The sequence below is a fragment of the Tachysurus vachellii genome, chromosome 5 (genome assembly GCF_030014155.1).
Source record: "Tachysurus vachellii isolate PV-2020 chromosome 5, HZAU_Pvac_v1, whole genome shotgun sequence".
NCBI classification, from domain to species: domain Eukaryota; kingdom Metazoa; phylum Chordata; class Actinopteri; order Siluriformes; family Bagridae; genus Tachysurus; species Tachysurus vachellii.
In genome coordinates, this window is record NC_083464.1 from 15,201,915 (window position 1) to 15,220,498 (window position 18,584).

At 36.8% G+C, this 18,584-nt stretch overlaps 1 protein-coding gene across 5 annotated transcripts in view; it reads right to left on the reverse strand.

Annotated features, from left to right (window-relative positions):
• ptprub (protein tyrosine phosphatase receptor type Ub) overlaps positions 1-18,584 on the reverse strand; it is a 202,328-nt gene that overhangs the window by 13,218 nt on the left and 170,526 nt on the right. For 3 of the 5 annotated variants that reach the window (XM_060869959.1, XM_060869958.1, XM_060869957.1), the window contains exons 17-24: positions 18,386-18,458; positions 18,098-18,174; positions 13,307-13,343; positions 12,374-12,471; positions 10,037-10,153; positions 4,131-4,285; positions 3,777-3,912; positions 3,119-3,268 (exon numbers count right to left, since the gene is read on the reverse strand). In XM_060869959.1, coding sequence (XP_060725942.1) covers positions 3,119-3,268; positions 3,777-3,912; positions 4,131-4,285; positions 10,037-10,153; positions 12,374-12,471; positions 13,307-13,343; positions 18,098-18,174; positions 18,386-18,458 — 843 coding nt within the window. The remainder of the gene's footprint in view (positions 1-3,118; positions 3,269-3,776; positions 3,913-4,130; positions 4,286-10,036; positions 10,154-12,373; positions 12,472-13,306; positions 13,344-18,097; positions 18,175-18,385; positions 18,459-18,584) is intronic. The other 2 variants (XM_060869961.1, XM_060869960.1) reach the window with 1 other exon arrangement.

The following is an 18,584-nucleotide window of genomic DNA, read 5'->3' on the forward strand; positions in this document are numbered from 1 at the left end:
ATGCTGTTATTGCAATCTAATGATATCCAACTAAATATGTCGTATCTTTTCCTATACTTTTGCTTTCCTACAAACTGGATGGTCTAGTACAAAACATAAATCTTTTATGTTTGTTTGTTGTTGTTTTTTAAAGTATCAAGTACAGTAGTTAAAAACATTTAGCTACATGTCATACTGAGTATGATTGTAAATGACAAATAAATTTGAATTTGAGATGTAAATATAAACAGTAGGAAATAAAAGCTGAAATCCAACATTCTCTACATGATACATCCGGCTTCTGAACTCAAACCCAAAGGAATTTGGTGTGTAGCACAAGCAATTGAATTGACATTGCATTTCCAATAGTTTCTGAAGGGACTGTATTTTATGCACAAGTCACTAAAAGCTAAATATATGAGACATTATTATGCAGTACAGATGCAAGTTCCACAAAAATGAGCTTAGCTAAATTCTTCAATTTGTTCATATTTCCACTCTTAGCAAATTGTATACATCCATATGCAGACTGCAGGCTTAATCTCATGCTCAGATATGATTGCAAAGTGCATGGCCAATTTTCACAAATATTGGTGAATCATTATGAATGAGTTATTGACTCGAAGCGCTGAATAATAATTCCAGAGCAAATCAGCCAACCTGTACCCTTTACAAAAGCATGGACACTGAGATAATTACCATTCCACACTGCAATGCAAATGAAAACACAGCCCAGAAGTATATAATAAAAATGTAACAGCATGCATTATTAATGAACCAAATAGCTGTCTTATTATCTCTTTGCATGTGCACTTGTTGCAGGTGACATTGTCAATGAAGTGCAAACATTCAGTTCTGTTTACATGCTGCTTTAAATTAGAGATCCCACATTGAACAGAACAGTGACACGAAAAAAAATGCCCAAGATGGTATGTGGAAGAAAATGTGGAAAGCAGGGAGAAGTAAAGGAGAAAAAAAACATCACCAAGTAGTGAATATTAGTCACTGTTTATAGTTGTGCTCTAACTTGCATCAGCCAAATGACAATCAGGGAATGAGAATTCAGCTGAAACCTTTCTATAGGAGTTTAGTGCAAAATGAAAGAAAACATAAAAGACAAAAGATTTATTTAAAGTCTTAAAGCTAAGTCTTTAGTCTTCGTACCAAATGCCAGTACCCTTACGTAAATTGTAGCATGTAGTAGTATCAGTAAAAAAGCAAAAACAAATTTTAATTCTCAGGACAGCTCTTAGGGCTGTCCTTAGATAATAATTGGGTGGGTTGTTGAGTATGATAATTTATCACATTTTGCATGTCCTTGCCACATTAGGCTCAGTTGACATTTATCAAAAGATTCAGTTGTTAAGGCTCTGAGCACCGATTTTGGCACTTATTTAATTAATCTCACTTTAAATGTATTTGATCGATGAATTTTACAGCATACTGGCTACTGTCTGAATATAATGCATATTATAAATGTCAAATCCCTTTAAAATGCATTAAAATGTTGTATATTGAGCCATTTATTAATATGCCTATCACTTAACCCCACCACAATCAGAGCAAAATTAGCACAAATGCTGCATTATGTGGTTATATGGAATAAACCATTTTATAAATAATATTTCAACTTTAATTTTATTTATTTGAGCAAACTATACTGAGGCTGAATCCCAAAAGACTTTATACTCACTTTACTCATACTTACATACTTGTGAAATTGGTGTGTCTAAAGTAATCTATGTTAATATACAGCGAATTCAGAAAGTATTAGGTATACTTAGGTACAGTATACACTCCATACCCCATGGCAAAAACCAGATCTGAGATAATTGCAAATGTATTAGAAAGGAAAAAAGGACTAATATCACATTGGCGTAAGTGTTTAGGACTGACTCCTCAATCAGTACTTAGATGAAGCACCACTGGTGTCAAGCCTTTTTGTGTATGATGCAAAAAGCTTTGCCCACTAGGATTTGGTGATTTTCTGCTATTCTTCTCTGCAGATCCTCCTGAGCTCTGTCAAGTTGGATTGGGCCGTTGGTGGACAGCTATTTTCAAGTTTCTTTAGAAATGTACGATTGGGCTCAAATCGGAGTTCTGGCTTGGACCCTCAGGGTCATTAACAGAGTTGTCCCCTAAGACACTCTTGCGTTGTCTTGCCTGTGTAATTAGGTTCACAATTAGGTGTCTTGTCGTCGCCATGACACAGTCCTGTCTCTGAGCTGTTCCTTTGACCTCATGGTTTTAGTTTTGCTCTGTTATTATTATTATTATTATTATTATTATTCATTCATTCATTCATTCATCTTCTACCGCTTATCCGAACTACCTCGGGTCACGGGGAGCCTGTGCCTATCTCAGGCGTCATTGGGCATCGAGGCAGGATACACCCTGGACGGAGTGCCAACCCATCGCAGGGCACACATACACTCATTCACTCACGCAATCACACACTAGGGACAATTTTCCAGAGATGCCAATCAACCTACCATGCATGTCTTTGGACCGGGGGAGGAAACCGGAGTAACAGGAGGAAACCCCCGAGGCACAGGGAGAACATGCAAACGCCACACACACAAGGTGGAAGCGGGAATCGAACCCCGACCCTGGAGTTGTGGGGCGAACGTGCTAACCACTAAGCCACCGTGCCCCCTTATCATTATTATTATTATTATTATTATTTTTAGTTTTAGTTTTTTGTGACATTTCCAGCTATTAGACCTATATAGACAACTATGTGCCTTTCCAAATTATGTTCAATCAATTGAATGAGTTCAGTCAAGATTAGAATTTGAGAAACTGGGTGCACCTGAGATAAATTTCAAGTGTTATAACAACAGGTCTGAGTACTATTTTCTTTTTAAATATGTATCGCTATATAAATCGATATAAATAAAGTTATTCCATTATTTGCTTTGTATTTATAGGGTATTATATTGATTACTTGCATTTTATAATAAGGGTGCAACATAGAAAAAAATAAATAAAGGGATCGGAAAATTTTATACAGTAAATGCATTATTTTCTACTGTAGTTTAAAATGCAGTAAGAAATCAGAGCCTGTGCCATGCTAGAAGAATCTACACTCAAAGTTTGGAGAAACTCTGTTTTAGGATACATAAAACAAAATGCTCACCTGGAACTCTTCACGGAGCTGTGAAGAGTTGCTCTGAGAGTCCACCCTTAGCAATTCCTTATACGTAAGCGCAAACTCATTTACTGGTATAGCTGTCTCTCCACACAGGCATGCTTCAAGGATGGCATCATGAATGAATATGTACTGTTCCTGCAACAGGGCAGAGGAAAGACGGAACAAGAAATGTTGGTATAAGGACATTGTAGAGTGCAGAACTGAAATGAGAAAAAATGCATATAATATAAAGCTTGATTAAATCAATAAATGCTTTCGGACAGAATTTTTCCAACTTTCTCAGATCTAAATAAAACATTTGTTACATGCCGCCAGTTCTCAAATTGCACTGTGTGTATCAAGATAAATTGCTCTAAACAAACAAAATACTTGCAGAATTGATTTAATGAAGTGTCTAGCAAATGATTACAAATGTAATATACATCCGAATGAATGCCAGACTAGCATAATAAAGTCTGGATATGTAAACAGAGGGTGGTCTAAAAAACGTCAAGCATGCACAAGGCGGAAGGATTCAGTAAAAAACGTTTGGCATTGGGCTTGTAAACTTGGAACACCTAAAACATGCTCTAAAGCAGAAGATAGATTAGTAAACATGTATGTATGTACTGTGCATGCATTTGTGTGTGTGTCGGTGTGTCACCTCTGTCTGGATCATGTTGATGCGACGGGAACATAGAGTTTTTACACAGTTGTAGATGTCCACCACTCCCTCACATTCCGCCATGTCTAACATGACATCTAGCACAATGTAGCAGCCTGTCCTGCCAGCTCCCATACTACAACACACACAGATTAGCAGTGATGTATTACTTCCATGCACACCTTTGTACATCAGTAATTTACCCTATTTAGATTGAATTGTGTCATCACATTAACATTTTCCAAAATGACACTTGAACTGCTTTGTGTAGTAGAGCCACAATTTTACTGTTATAGATGTTATATACAGTAAGTACGATGCGTATAATGTTGTGACAAACATGTATTTGTGTACCTGCAGTGAACCACCACAGGACCAGCATCAGCTGGTGTAGAGGTTTTGACCCGGCGGATGAACGCCAGCAGGCCAGTGGCATGGTATGGAACTCCATGCTCTGGCCATGACATAAAATGGAACTGCTGCACCTCATGCTTGGCTGAGTAACCCCTCTGAAAAACACAAAAAAAAAAGGCAATATTTACACAGGACATTTCTGAATATAGACTCAAACTATACAGGTAGTTACATATGATTTTCTGGGATTTTTGATAATGGTGGCTCAAGCAGTTAAAGCTCTGGGATGTTGATTATAGGATCGGTTCAAGCCCCAGCACTGACAACTTGCCTCTGTTGTGCCCTTGAGCATAGTCCTTAACCCACACTGCTCCAGGGGCACTGTATCATGGCTGACCCTGTGGTCTGACCCCAACCTCCAAAGATGGGATATGCAAAAAAGAATTTCACTGTACTGTAATGCATATGTAACAAAAAATAAAGGCTTCTTTTTCTATTATAATAATGGCCTGCATGTATTTCATGCCTCTGAGTTACCCAGAGGATTTTTTGAAGTAGATGGGTTAGGGATGAGTTTTTTTTACCACTACCTTTAAAGATAAGCACTTTCCTTTAAGCCTAAAAAAGCTTAAGGGGTAAAAATAAGGGGTAATTAGGACCAAATAGTTGTATTATTATTTGTAATATGCATAGTAGGTATAGAAGTTATATAACCCACTGTAATAGAAAGAAGATAATATTGCACATTGGTCTAACTGGAATGTTTGCTTGCTAGCTTTTTGTCATTACAATCTTGTTTACAAAATGCAATATATGCAAACCTAAAGAATTTGTTCCAGGAATGAACATTGAGATCTTCTAAGGAAGCACAGTTTTCTACCTCTGTTTTAAACCTGATTCATTTTATACAGGCGGGGGGGGAAATTATAGTTTAATAGAATTACAGATTCATTTATGAGGGTGTGGTCAGTACACCTTCACTCTCGGCCATACTCAATCCCAAGCAGTTTGAATAAATCGAAGTGCTGTGTGACAGTGAAGCAGAAAAGCCCTCTTTGTGCTTCTGTCATATACACACCTTTCAGTCACTATGATTGACAGACAGACCCAGTGAGCGCTCCTAAAGCACACATCAAAGTCCTCTGTAAGCTCTGTACCTATATACAGCTGCATAAGAAAGGGAGCGAGTCAGAGAAGATGAAGATTTGCTAAACCCAGTTAATACCTTCTATATTCTGCCATCCAGCCCTCACTCCTTAGCTGCGGGTACAGAAAGCCTGCATGTGTCTATGTGTGGGCACAGTTTATTTCGTGTGTAATGTGACATAGAATTGTGTTTTGTCTGTTGCCAAAATGTAGATAGACAGACATCCAAACTCATTCAACATCACAAATTAATAGGTCTTTAAACACCAAAAACCATTGTCTCTTGGTTTCTTTTCTGACTAATGCCTTCACTCCTCACCCGCCTCTAGGCATACCTTTTCTATTATGTATTGATTTTCTGATGCATCAAGAGATGGCAAAACATTGATTGATGCATTTCTAGAACATCTGGACTAGTTTTCTAGCAAAACCCAATAATACTAAAAGCATTAGCTTGCTCAATAACACTGTGTGTTGTCTAGTGTCTTTTATTAACAGGTGCATTGCAAACATATGAAACATTTATTTGTACACATATGGCAACTAATGACACCAGGATTAATGTAGGGGTGTCATGTTAATTTTAGATGTAAATGCACTTTAACCTTAAAAATTCTAATAGTATTTTACTGTATTTCCATAAGAAATTACTTTCTTTTACAGAATGACTTCAGCTTGTAAACGTTACTGTTTATCCTTTGTACAACCTACCTATATATATATATGTGTGTGTGTGTGTGTGTGTGTGTGTGTGTGTGTGTGTGTGTGTGTGTGTGTATATATATATATATATATATATATATATATATATATATATAATATATTACAATATAATATATATACAGTACTGTGCAAAGGTTTTAGGCAGGTGTGAAAAAATGCTGTAAACAAAGAATGCTTTCAAAAATGGAAGTGTTAAACATTTATTTAACAAAATGCAGTGAATGAACAAAAGAGAAATCTAAATCAAATCAATATTTGGTGTGACCACCCTTTGCCTTCAAAACAGCAGCAATTCTTCTAGGTACACTTGCACACAGTTTTTGAAGGAACTTGGCTGGTAGGTTGTTCCAAACATCTTGGAGAACTAACCACAGATCTTCTGTGGATGTTGGCTTTCTCACATCCTTCTGTCTCTTCATGTAATCCCAAACACACTCAATAATGTTGAGATCAGGGCTCTGTGGGGGCCGTGCCATCGCTTCATGCTGGTTTGAAGGCAAAAGGTAGTAACACCAAATTTTGATTCAATTTAGATTTTTCTTTTGTTTGCTCATTTGAAAAGAAAATTTGACATTTGACAGAAATAAACACTCATTATTTATATTTCAGCATTCTTTGTTTACAGCATTTTTCACACCTGTCTAAAACTTTTGCACAGTACTGTGTATATATAAACACACACACACACACAGATATATACATATATATATATACACACACACACTATAAGCTGTTTAAAAATAACAGTATCATAAACATTTGTATGTCCTGGAATATTGGTGCATCTGGGCTGTTTTGGTCACGCTAAGTAAAAACTATGTCTGCTTAAAATCTGTTAGCTCTGCCAGATTTGTACATGGATACATGGATACAGATGGATATTTCATCCCAGTTATAAATTGCCTTAGAAACACAAAATCAATTTCTGCAATGGTCATCCTAGTCTCTGCATTTAAGCCCCAGTAAAAACCTGTGATCTGAATCAAAGATGAGCTTTGATATCTGCATAGAGGAGTTGTCCAAGATCCAACAAGAAGTGTTTTCTTCAATATTCCTCGGTTTAAAATATTAAACATTGAATGTATTATTCATTTTATATATATATATATATATATATATATATATATATATATTGATTTTGCATATTTTCTGGAAGGCTACCCAAAATTTCAAAGCTGACTTTAGATCAATAAAACAAATCCTATACAATATAACACAAAATTTAATACTGAGATAAAAAAAGCCACAGATATACACCGAGCACTGTTTTCTGTAACAAACAACAAACTCTAAAACAAACCTTATTTAAAAATGAATAAAAAACGCAATTAATAAATGTATGAGACATTGCAATCGTTGAAAATATTTGTGTCTAAAGTGTATTCTCTGTTGAGGATGTCAACTTTTATGGTTGGGCTCCTTGATGTGCCTTTTCGGAGACTCTGAAAAACATGACAGTGTTTTTCTGCTCAAATTTCTGTTATTTCACAGAGATTTGCCTCACATTTCTCTAACCCCACAAGAACATATTTAATGCTGAGATTAACCACTCCTTTGGGATTTTTAGTTTTAAAAATAAAAAATATAACCAGCCTATACTGAATGTAAGGTCATGTCATTATCTCTTTTGGGCAGGCAAATCTCTAAGAAAGGAGCCAAGGTAAAATACTAGAAAATATGCAGTAAGCATTGAGTTCTTATGATATAAAAGGAAAACAAATAAAATACATTCCATTGCCTGATGCAATGTTTAGCTATTTGCTCTCACTGAGCAATAAACTTTACAACATACAAGTCAATGTAATTGATTTGCAGTAATACAGCAGAAAGTCTGGCTTGGCAATGGAGAAGTAGTGATTGGATTCTACTGTGATATTTTAATTAGTGCTTGCCCTTTATAGAAAAAAGAAATTCCTCAGTTGAAAAGGTAAATGTGGTAATATATAACCAAAAGCAAGATTGCTAAAACTATTTTACATGATGATATAAATAATCGTGTCCAAAAGAATTCCTGTATTACCGTTCTGTATAGCTCTATACATTTATAAGTTACTCAGCTTTAATCAGCTGGGTGTATGCCAGTAGACTCTAAATTCCTTCAGCAGAGTTTTAGCCAGTGTTCCCTGGTAAAAGTCTTAAAGAATTATCATGAGATAGGAATTTATTCCAGTCTCACAAATGAATCCTTAGATACGTGCTATAGCTCTATTCCAACAGCTTACACTTGGATCAACTGATCATTGTTTCCTTTAACTGGCTCTATAATGCTATAAAACATTCCGCATGTGAGTGCATACAAGTGAAATTGCGCACTGTTTTCAGCATCACTATACCCCAGGGCTGTTTAGTTGGTACAAACTGGAATGTGCTACTTACAGTATCTCAGCAACAAAATGGACATAATATCCTAACACATCACGTTCTGCATATGATATAATCCAACAAAACTAATTACCAGTTTCTCTAACAATACACCCTGAGGTGTCGAAGAAAAGGACATTAATAAGATGCCAAACTGACTATCAAAGAAGCTAAATATGTAAATAAGTAAGAATAACTTTGCATGTAAAAGCAGTAGATGGATGGTTGGTGTCAACATACTGAAAGTAAATGCATGTGCATTTAGATGATGAATAAAATAACTTTTTGCCCAATTGTACACGTTTTATACACATTTTAGGAAACAGAGTAAAGTTTGTGGTAGCTCTTACCCCAAGCATAAAAAGTACAAAATGTACTCAGAGCCTTCACCAATCAATAAATCAGCTGGATTGACCAGCAGTGCTGCCCTTTCCAGAAGAGCAGTTTGCTGTAACGGCTGTTTTAGAATTTACTGTACTGTGGTGTGCTACCTCATGGACACGAACATAAAACACTATTCACCATTGTTATAAATAAGTAAATAAATAAATAAATAAATAAATACCACAGAATCCATGATGTAAGAGACTACACAGGACTGACCACAGTGGGAATGCTAAGTCTAGACTGGATCATTATGCAGAACATCATAGCAGAGACATCGCTCCAGTATTTCACATTGGACACTGTAGTATATTGGATAATGTCTTTACATTTCCCTTCATATTAACTAATTAGCCTAACCAATTGCTGTTCCAGATTAACAAAGGACTTGTGCACAAAATGGACTTCTCCATGAAGACCTGGTCTGCCAAAGTCGATGTGGAAGAACTCGAGTGGCCTTCACACATCCCTGACCTCAACGCCACTGACCACTTTCGGGATAAGTTGAAACGGCAACCACAAACCAGGCCTTCTGATCCAACATCAGGACATAATCAAAGCTCTTGTGGCTGAATTAGCACAAATACCCACAGCCATGTTCCATAATATAGAGCACGGCTTCTACAGTAAGTAAAGTTACAGTATGCCAGCAAAGATGGGACCTAATCCGTTCAACAAGCATATTAGAGGTGTGATGGTCAGGTGTCCACATACTTTTAGCCAAACAGTGTATATATTTTTCCAATGTCTAAAATAAAAGTGACATTTTTTTTGTGTGTTAAAGCAACCTGTGAAATCTGTGATTTCATATGGTGGATTCCATCTGGAGCACCAACTGGTTTTAACTGATATGTTTCTTAAGGCTGTCATTTAATTCTTTTTAATTACATTTACATTTATGGCATTTGGCAGATGCCCTTATCCAGAGCAACTTATTATGTATCTCATTTATATAGCTGTTAAGAGAATTGAGGGTTAAGGGCCTTGCTCAGGGGCCCAGGAGTGGCAACTTGATGACCCGGGGATTCAAACTTACAACCTTCTGATCCATAGTCCAACACCTTACCCACTGAGCTACCAGTCCAATCTGCATTATTAATATCTCACTGCTTACAACATTTACTGATATATACAGAATATGACGCAACCTCTGTCTAGTGTCCCCATGCTCACTCTTATTTATTACTTTGTTTTATTTTTTACAGTGTGTTTAATACAATATTCTTTGTCCAAGTAACTCTTACTTTGGATCTGCTGTGTTTTCTGAGTACTTCTGAGAATGTTATACTCACCCTCTCTAAGGAGAAGGTGCGTACTGCGTATTCAGCCAGAGTTTCTGTCTTCAGCAGGCTGATCTTGATGTCTCCATACATCTCTGTGTCATCAGGCCAGTACTTATAGCACTTAACCTGCTTACACACAACACACCCATCACACACATAATAGATGGGTCCAAACTCACCTGCAAGAGATGCATTTATTTCAAGAATGATACTGTATGTGTCAGGACTCTGCCTGGACTTTGACCATGTGCCTTTTGTTTATGTTTCATGTTCACGTGTCTGCCCCGCCCTTGTCTTTTCTGCCCCGCCTCTGCACACCTGTCCCATGTGTATAATGATTATTTGTATTATTTAATTGAGCCGCGTTGCTTCGTGCAGCGCGGAATCCTATTGTCTCCTGTTATTGTCTCCTGTCGTCGTCATGTCTGGTTATGTCTGTGTCCTGTTTCGTGTTTTTTTTTTTGGTTATTAAATCCCGTTTCTGTTAAGCTGTCCTGCATTTGGGTCCGTTTTTATCCCGCGTTCGCTGACAGTATGTTTTTCCACTTAAGGGATAAAATGGACAAATGTTGAAAAAGTGTTACTCTTGCCACTAGTGTCATAACTTAGTATTAATCTTCCTTAAAATAAAACAGCTTATAGTCTAAAGCAGCAGCATACAGTCATTATGACCTTCCAGTCTGAATAACTAACAACATCTAGCAACCAGAATCACGCTGCTTATTTTTACCCGTCATGTGGTCGTAACAGTTATAATAAGTGTCACTGCCAATATAGCGCTTCAGGCATCATTCCGTTCCTGGATTTAATAGGTTTTTATCATATACCACAAAAGCCATTTGGCATAACAGAATACTATTTCATAATATCACAAAGCTAGTCATTTAAGAGCATTCTGGCAGTAATTTGCATCCTGAAAGAAGTGATCTGTGTGCTGCAGGAAATGGAGAAGCATTATGCCTGAAATGCTGAGATGACATAACCTTGATTCAGATAGAAGGAAACAAAACAATAACATCAATTGCACCGGATTAGAGCAGACATGAACACAGAGATGATAAGGTTGGTATTGTAGCCAGGCATAGCTAGGCTTTTGTCTTATTATGCAGAACAACAAACAATGCTGTCATTTTAAACAATCTCACGCACTTCAGTGTACACATTAAATAAATTATTAATACCACAGCAACTGAGAATATTTTCAGTTCAAATGCCAAAAGATAATCTGAATTAGGTTTTTAACTAGCCAAAAAACTACACCAGGTTACATATGTAACCCGGTTCCCTGAGAAGAGAACGAGACGCTGCGTCAGTGCTGACGCTATGGGTTCCCATAGCGTCAGCACTGACGCAGCGTCGAGTTCCCTCGAAAGGGAACTTTGTTTCCATTTGTTTATAAAAGAGAATTTCTATGTGAGCACTCCGTCCAGGGTGTATCCTGCCTTGATGCCCGATGACGCCTGAGATACTGTAGGCACAGGCTCCCCGTGACCCGAGGTAGTTCGGATAAGCGGTAGAAAATGAGTGAGAGAGTGAGAGTGAGAATTTCTATGTGATGATCTACAAACCTATGGATTCAGCTGCAGTTCATTTATAATGTCAGATTTGTTTGATATTAAATAATCTCTTAAATCAGCATACTTAAACAATTGTTTCTAACTGATTGCACTTAATCTTTTTTTAAATCTTCTTGGTTTGTAGTCTGATGCTGGAATCATGTAGAGACCAATCTATGCCATGTGTTCATGACCCCTGACTTATAGATATAAAATCTAGTCTACAGTCTAGCCCAAACATTTCCCCTCCAGCTTGCTTGAGGATGTCCTCATCTTTGGAAATTCTCTCATTTATTTTCCATTATTTACTGTTAGCCACCTAAAAGCAAATGGACTCACAAGCAAGTTGCAAAGTCTTGCAGTTTGCTTTGACATAGCTGCAAGTTCTGAGTCATTGTTATATTGGATGGTTATTCTGTGTATGATCTAACCTTGCTTTTCTTGTCTCTGCCTTTTTCCTCACCCCTTTGGTTTGATGCTACCTTTAATATTTCTGCCCTGTTTCTTTACATATTGGATTACGTTTTGGAATTGCCTGCCTTCTTGAGCTTTTCTATTGCTGACCATGATTTGCGGATGACATAATGCTAATCATAATACTACTACTACTACTACTACTACTACTACTACTATTATTATTATTATTATTATTATTATTATTATTATTATTAACCTTAATGTAAGAAATGACTGATATTAAGTAAAGTTCCATTTGCAATATGTTCATTTGCTGCTTTTTTAGAATAGTATGGATGAGTGAAGTTAAAAAAAAAAAAAAGCCAGAACATACCCTGCCCACCTCCACAAGCTTAGTAATCATCACGATGCTGAAGCAGTTCTCTTGCCACACCATCCTCCAGAAATCGTACACTGTCTCCTGCTTGGGCCCTGCATACATACATACATCCATACATACAAATACACACACAAAAGTGATTCTGTGGCAATCAGTGCTTTAGACAGCAAGATTCATTTTTAAAGTGTCATTGAGTGTTATAAGGCGATTCTGTAATCCAGCACTTCACAGGGAGTAATTCAATAGCAGCCCATTTTGCTGACAGAAGAACCGTTTAGAACATCAGCAAAGGATGTGGCTGGCTTGGTGAAAAAGCAAATTCCCCTTACCAAGTGAGTGAGTGCGCCTGGAAATTCAATAGGGGAAGACGCACATGCGACATGCAGACAATGATTTATTTAGTGCAGTTTGAAATGTAAGGAGAGGAAGAGCAGAGGGAAACCTTGAGTGACTTTGATCAAGGGGTTGTGAGAGACCTCATACACTAGAGTGTAACACTTTATCTCACACACACATACACACATACACACACACACGCACTCACAAACACATACACACAAATGTGCACACACACCCAGAGAGTCTAGGCCCTTGTCCAGGGGCTCACAGGTGTTGTGCAGCATGAGATTGTGGAGGGCTCAGGTATGAAAACAGCAGGCATTGATCCCTTGCTCTGCAGGCCTGTCTCCCTTCCCACTGCCCTACATAACATTTACAGCTATAATTACCACAGCTCAGCAGCCATTAGCTTCAGTCAGAATGTGAATCATCGCACTCACTCACTCAGACTAGTGCAAAGCTTGAGCAAGACTTACTCTCACCCATGGGGTTTGGATGGGCATTACACACCATACTAATTCGAAAGAACACACACATACAGACATGAATGCTCTGACAACTCACTCCAGTGCATGCAGAGATACTCACCCTGTGTGGCGATGAAATGGTTGGATCGATGGTAGCCCTGAAACAGAAGCAAGTGGACATGCTGAGAAGGCCATCTGTACCTCAGCCAAAGCCAGATAAGCACCTGTCTCTTACACTGTACCTTCCACTATCCCTATTCATTTCTCTCTCTCTTACTTGCTTACCTACTTTGTTAAAGTGTTAATCAATCAATGACCCAAGCATGCCTTAGAAACTGTCCTCTTTAATGTACATAATGTTTCACTGGCTCATATAAAGTCCTAAGGTGTAAAGCCAATTCTCACATCAGACACTGAAAATCCTGGTACAATGCTCTAAAAACAGGAAATCTTTGACAGATATCTATCAATCACTATATCTAACGGTAGAGACTGAGGTCATTTTCACACTTGCTTTTTTTTTCCTTCTTCATTTGCCCAAAGAGTTTGGTTTGTTTGGTGAAGTGTGAAAGCTGTTGTTAAGCCCTGGAGTGGTCTAGATCTTTGTCCTATTGAAAATGGTGGTCTGGGGCTCACTTCCACTGAAGCGTGGTACAGCCCACATCAGGTGTTAAAGCTATCTGCTCTTGGTGCTGCACAAGAAGTCTGGAAATTGGTTCAACTTGTCACATTCCTTCCTGTTCCAGTTTTCATGATGGTAGGATATGGTTGTTTTATAGTCGACCAAGGAAACTGAAAGCCTTACTGATGTATAAAATCAGACGTTCAAGGACTGGAGCGCTGCAATTTAGCTGTTTTTTTGATGTGTGTGTTTGCACTGAGTGTAACAGAAACTGCAGGTCTCATGTAAGCCTGCATGAAAAAAGGTTGTGCTGTATTCTTACATAATGACAGAAGAACTGTTCTTCACTGACTTGACTGCTGGTGTTAAAGGAAAAAGAATGGAACCTACAGCTTAACATTTTGCACACACTCATCCACAAATGTGATGCATGGAACTGCACAACCGATTTAATATTTGGAAAAAGTTTCTGTAAATGAAATGAAAACCTGAGATTATACGTTTCTCTTCTATTCAATCCCAAAACTGGTCCTGGGTGTAGAAAAAATTGACCAAGTGTGAAAATGCCCTGAGAATCACTTGAATTGTTATGTGCACTATCAGTCTTTTGTTACAGAGCTGTTTTAATGTGTTACTGTGAATCTGATATGCTTTCATTTAACAGACAATAAATGGAGTCAAAAAATGGAGTTACTGTTGAGTTTACAAAACATTTCACAATTGAATCATTATCCGTGCACTTATACAAACAGCCTCAGGAGATAGAAGGTAGAAAGATCTGCTCTTTCACGCAAGCTTAACATTCTGTCCCTTGGTATAATGTTCTATTAGATCAAGTTTGTGGGCCTTAGAGAGAGTAGTGAAGGTATATGAAACAATTTATATTACATTTGACTGAACTGTAGGATTTATTTTACAGAGCACTAAGTGGTGTGGGAGTACAAGGCTCTCATGTTACAGCCAATGTTAGTACAGAAAGAGCGTTTCCATTATAGAACATGTCAGAGTTTTTGTATTTAACTGTAAATAGACATGTTGAAGAAACAAACCAGAAATAATACAAAAATAAAAAAATAAATAGATTTTCCCACACTGCTTTAGCATTAGTCTTTACTAATTACTTTAGTTCCCTCATGCTGAACCATCTTAAGCCTCTTTATAGCTGTTCTTTACTGGTACAGACAGACTAGCCAAAAAAAGTATAAATGATATCTATCTCCCAAAATAATACAATAGCAATAAATAATATATTTAAAAACACATTAGAAAAGTAAAATATCATGCTGATTCTTAAAAAGGTTCTGACACACAATTAAGCTGAATTTAGCCAAAAAAAAAAACGTTACACGTATTGCATAATTATAAATTCAAAGGTTTCCAACACTGTATATTTTAGTATATTTGTTTACATAATTTCAATATTTAGTAAATCGAGGTACATGTAGAACAATCCAAATTTAACCTAATTAGAGAAGGTCAAAATCTTTAAATAAAGGCACCATATATTTCTTTTACAGTTATAGTCAAAAACTAAATTTCTTAATTTAATATATAACAATGCCTTCACATTATAGACAGTGAGCTCAGATACAGAAAAGGTTAGGTGCAGAACAGAAGTCCAAGACTTCATACTCTTTTAAAGGTGGATACAAAGGTGGAAAAGACAGAGAGCATGAAGGTTCATATGGTTGTTTCACATGATTTATTAGTGTCTGCTGGTAATGAAGGCATTCCACCTTTTAACACAAACAGGCTAAAGTGACAGTGAATGGGAAGAATGAAAAGGGAGGAGGAGGAGGAGGAGGAGGAGAAGAGAGAAGAAAGAGCAGCAAGGTACTTACTTCCCTGTTTATCCGAATCTACAGGGTCCAAACTCGTAGAGGTGGGGAGAAGGGGTAGAAAAAGAGAAGACAGAGACTAGTTAATGAGAAGCTGAAAGAGCTGTGGGAAGAGGAGGACTGACAGGTTTACACAAAAGGAACTAAAACAGAGAAGCACAAATGGGGAGAGGCAACAAGGAAGTAAGAGAGAGACAAAGAGAAGAGTTAACGCACAACATTAGAAATGGATGTATATACTTGTATGAGTGTGCGAATGAGTATAGAGTTGGTGTGCGTTCCATTATGCATTAATGAAGAACTTAAGTACCAAAATAACAGGCTGCCTCATTCTAAAAGTGCACTCTCTTAAGCCTTAAAGTAGAAGAGAAAAATAGTCTGTAAGTTATGGCTTCTTTTGGTACAAAAGTGATGCTCTTACTTATTAACTTAAAGATTCTGGCAGAAACTCACTCTAAAAACACTGGGAAAAAAGCTCTTAAACAGACTGTCTGTAGAGCTAAGAAAACCTAGACCTATGTGCCCTGTTCTTTAATGGCTACCATCATCATGATGAGAGTCTAAACAAGAGTGCCTGAACTCACTTTAACACACTCCTCTAAAGCCTCTTCATAATCCCCATTTAAAAAAAAAAACAAGAACTTCAACACATCCTGTCAGATCCCTTAGCCATTCTTAGCTCTGGATAATGACCACGTGTACAGTTTCACTAATTTGACTGGGCTCAATATTATATATTTCTGTTCTTTACTGTACCATTATTTAAAAAAAAAAGATAATTTATTTAAATAAAAATTTTTTCTGTCTATGGCCATTTCTATGTCAACATATTGTAGAGTAATAAATTCAATAAATTATTTATTCAAACACTAACAAATTTACTCTTTTATCAAGTAATGTATTCAGAAAGTCCAAAGCACACCTAGGATTAAAGTGCTGGACATTTACTTTAAATACCTAGAAAAATGATTACAGGTGGTTTTCTAAAGCATATCCATACATCTGTTTGCTTTTTGACCCAAGGCTACATTTAAATGAATCTTATTCTAACATTTGAGCCATTGAATAAATTCTAACTTGACTTGTAGGACTCTGACATAGACTACAGAAAAGTATCACACAGAGAAACGACACAATTTCTAGACTAAATACAAAGGCAGTCAAGGTTAGAGGCAAGAGGCTGCACAAGTCTGTAGCTTAACTTTTTTTTTTAGAGATGTCTATAAAAAGAAGTGAAAGAAAAGAGAAAAGATGTGATACTGAATATTTTTATGTAAATACTCGATTCAGGCCACATCAAACCAAGCCATCACCATGATTATTTTTCTATAACAGCATGTCCTGAAGTATTTTATTTAATTGCATTTATATCACGTCAGTCTACCAATGATTCACAGTTGAACGTATCGACACACCTCTGCTGTTTAAATGTAAAAGGATATAAATATTAACAATTATTACCTCACAACCTCACAGCCTCTCTGCTTGAAGTTAGACAAAAAAATAACATTTTGAAGATATTGGTTTGAAGATAACCTTTAGCTCCTCTGTCCTAAACATTAAAAAAAAAAAAAAAAAAAAAAAAAAACCAAGAGCAAAACAAAACAAAAACCCAAAATACCGCTTTCAAATCTTTTTCCTTGGTTAGAAAGTTCTGACACTGATGACTCTGTCCATACTGTAAATGTTATACAATCAACCTTTTTCAGACTTTTTCACATTAGAAATAATCATGCTTACTTGTATTTGAATTTTTATATGTATTTGCTAAATAAAAGCTGTGTTTGGTCTGTTTTCTTGTTTGAATCTACTATAGAAATGCTCTAATGCTAAATTCTAAATGCTTTAGAATGAGCTCATTAATATAAAGCTTGTAGAGGGAAATACGGTTAGACCTGTGCTGTTACAGAAAATTAATCACCATCTTCTGACCTGTCAGAAATAATGAATTCCTGTTAAGAGCGATAGTGCCGTAGCAGAAATATTAATAAAGTGTGCAGAAAGCCGTATAAGATGTACAGTATTACACCCACCCTAATTCCCTGACAGGCTTCTAATATTAATATTAGTGTGAAAATGGTTTTAAGAAAATATCTATTTAAAAGTCAAGCAGACATGTAAGCACACGTAGGGTTTAATTCAACAGACAGCCTAAACAACGCATCGGACAATCTTCCTCAAAGAAGATTTGGTAGAACCACAATCAATGTTGCAGTGGATGAATGAAGTTAAGCAGCAAACCACCTAAAGCTCAAGTTCAAATCAATCTCTGGAGGGACAAGGCAATTGTGAGTGCAGGGCTCTGTCTGGAAATAATGTCTTCAATAGCTTAGGTCAGAGCAGGGAAAGAGAATGAGACAGCTGATCCGGATATTGAATGGACTCAAGGGGAGGCAGATAAGAACAAAAACACTGGAATTGTTTCTGGAGCGAAGCAAAATTGAGGACTCACATCAACATAATTGGCATTGATGTAGTCAGAATTTGGATCCCCAAGGAGAGGGTGCAGCTTCACACGGTGACGATCATCTAAAATGTAGACACACACACACATTCACACACACAAATTAAACATTTATCATATCGCACAATAATACATCTCCTGCAAGCAACATGAGACTAACTGAAAACATTTAATGTAAATTATTAATAATTGATTCTTACATATGTTTCTGTATGAAGACCAAAATACATTTTCCCATGTTTAACAACTGTTATGCTTGAAAAAAAAAAGGCTTACAGTCCATTATAGTATCGTGTCTCCCCTTCGTTTTATCCTTCTTCTTTGTGACATCCCATCCTTCAAAGAAGCTCTAGGGGCCAAAAATAAACAGGTATATTTGTCAGATTTTATGTATAAATGACTTACAGTTTGACAAAAAATATGCACTGCATATGCTGAAGGTAATTCTAAGCAACTAATATCTCTACTAAAATTT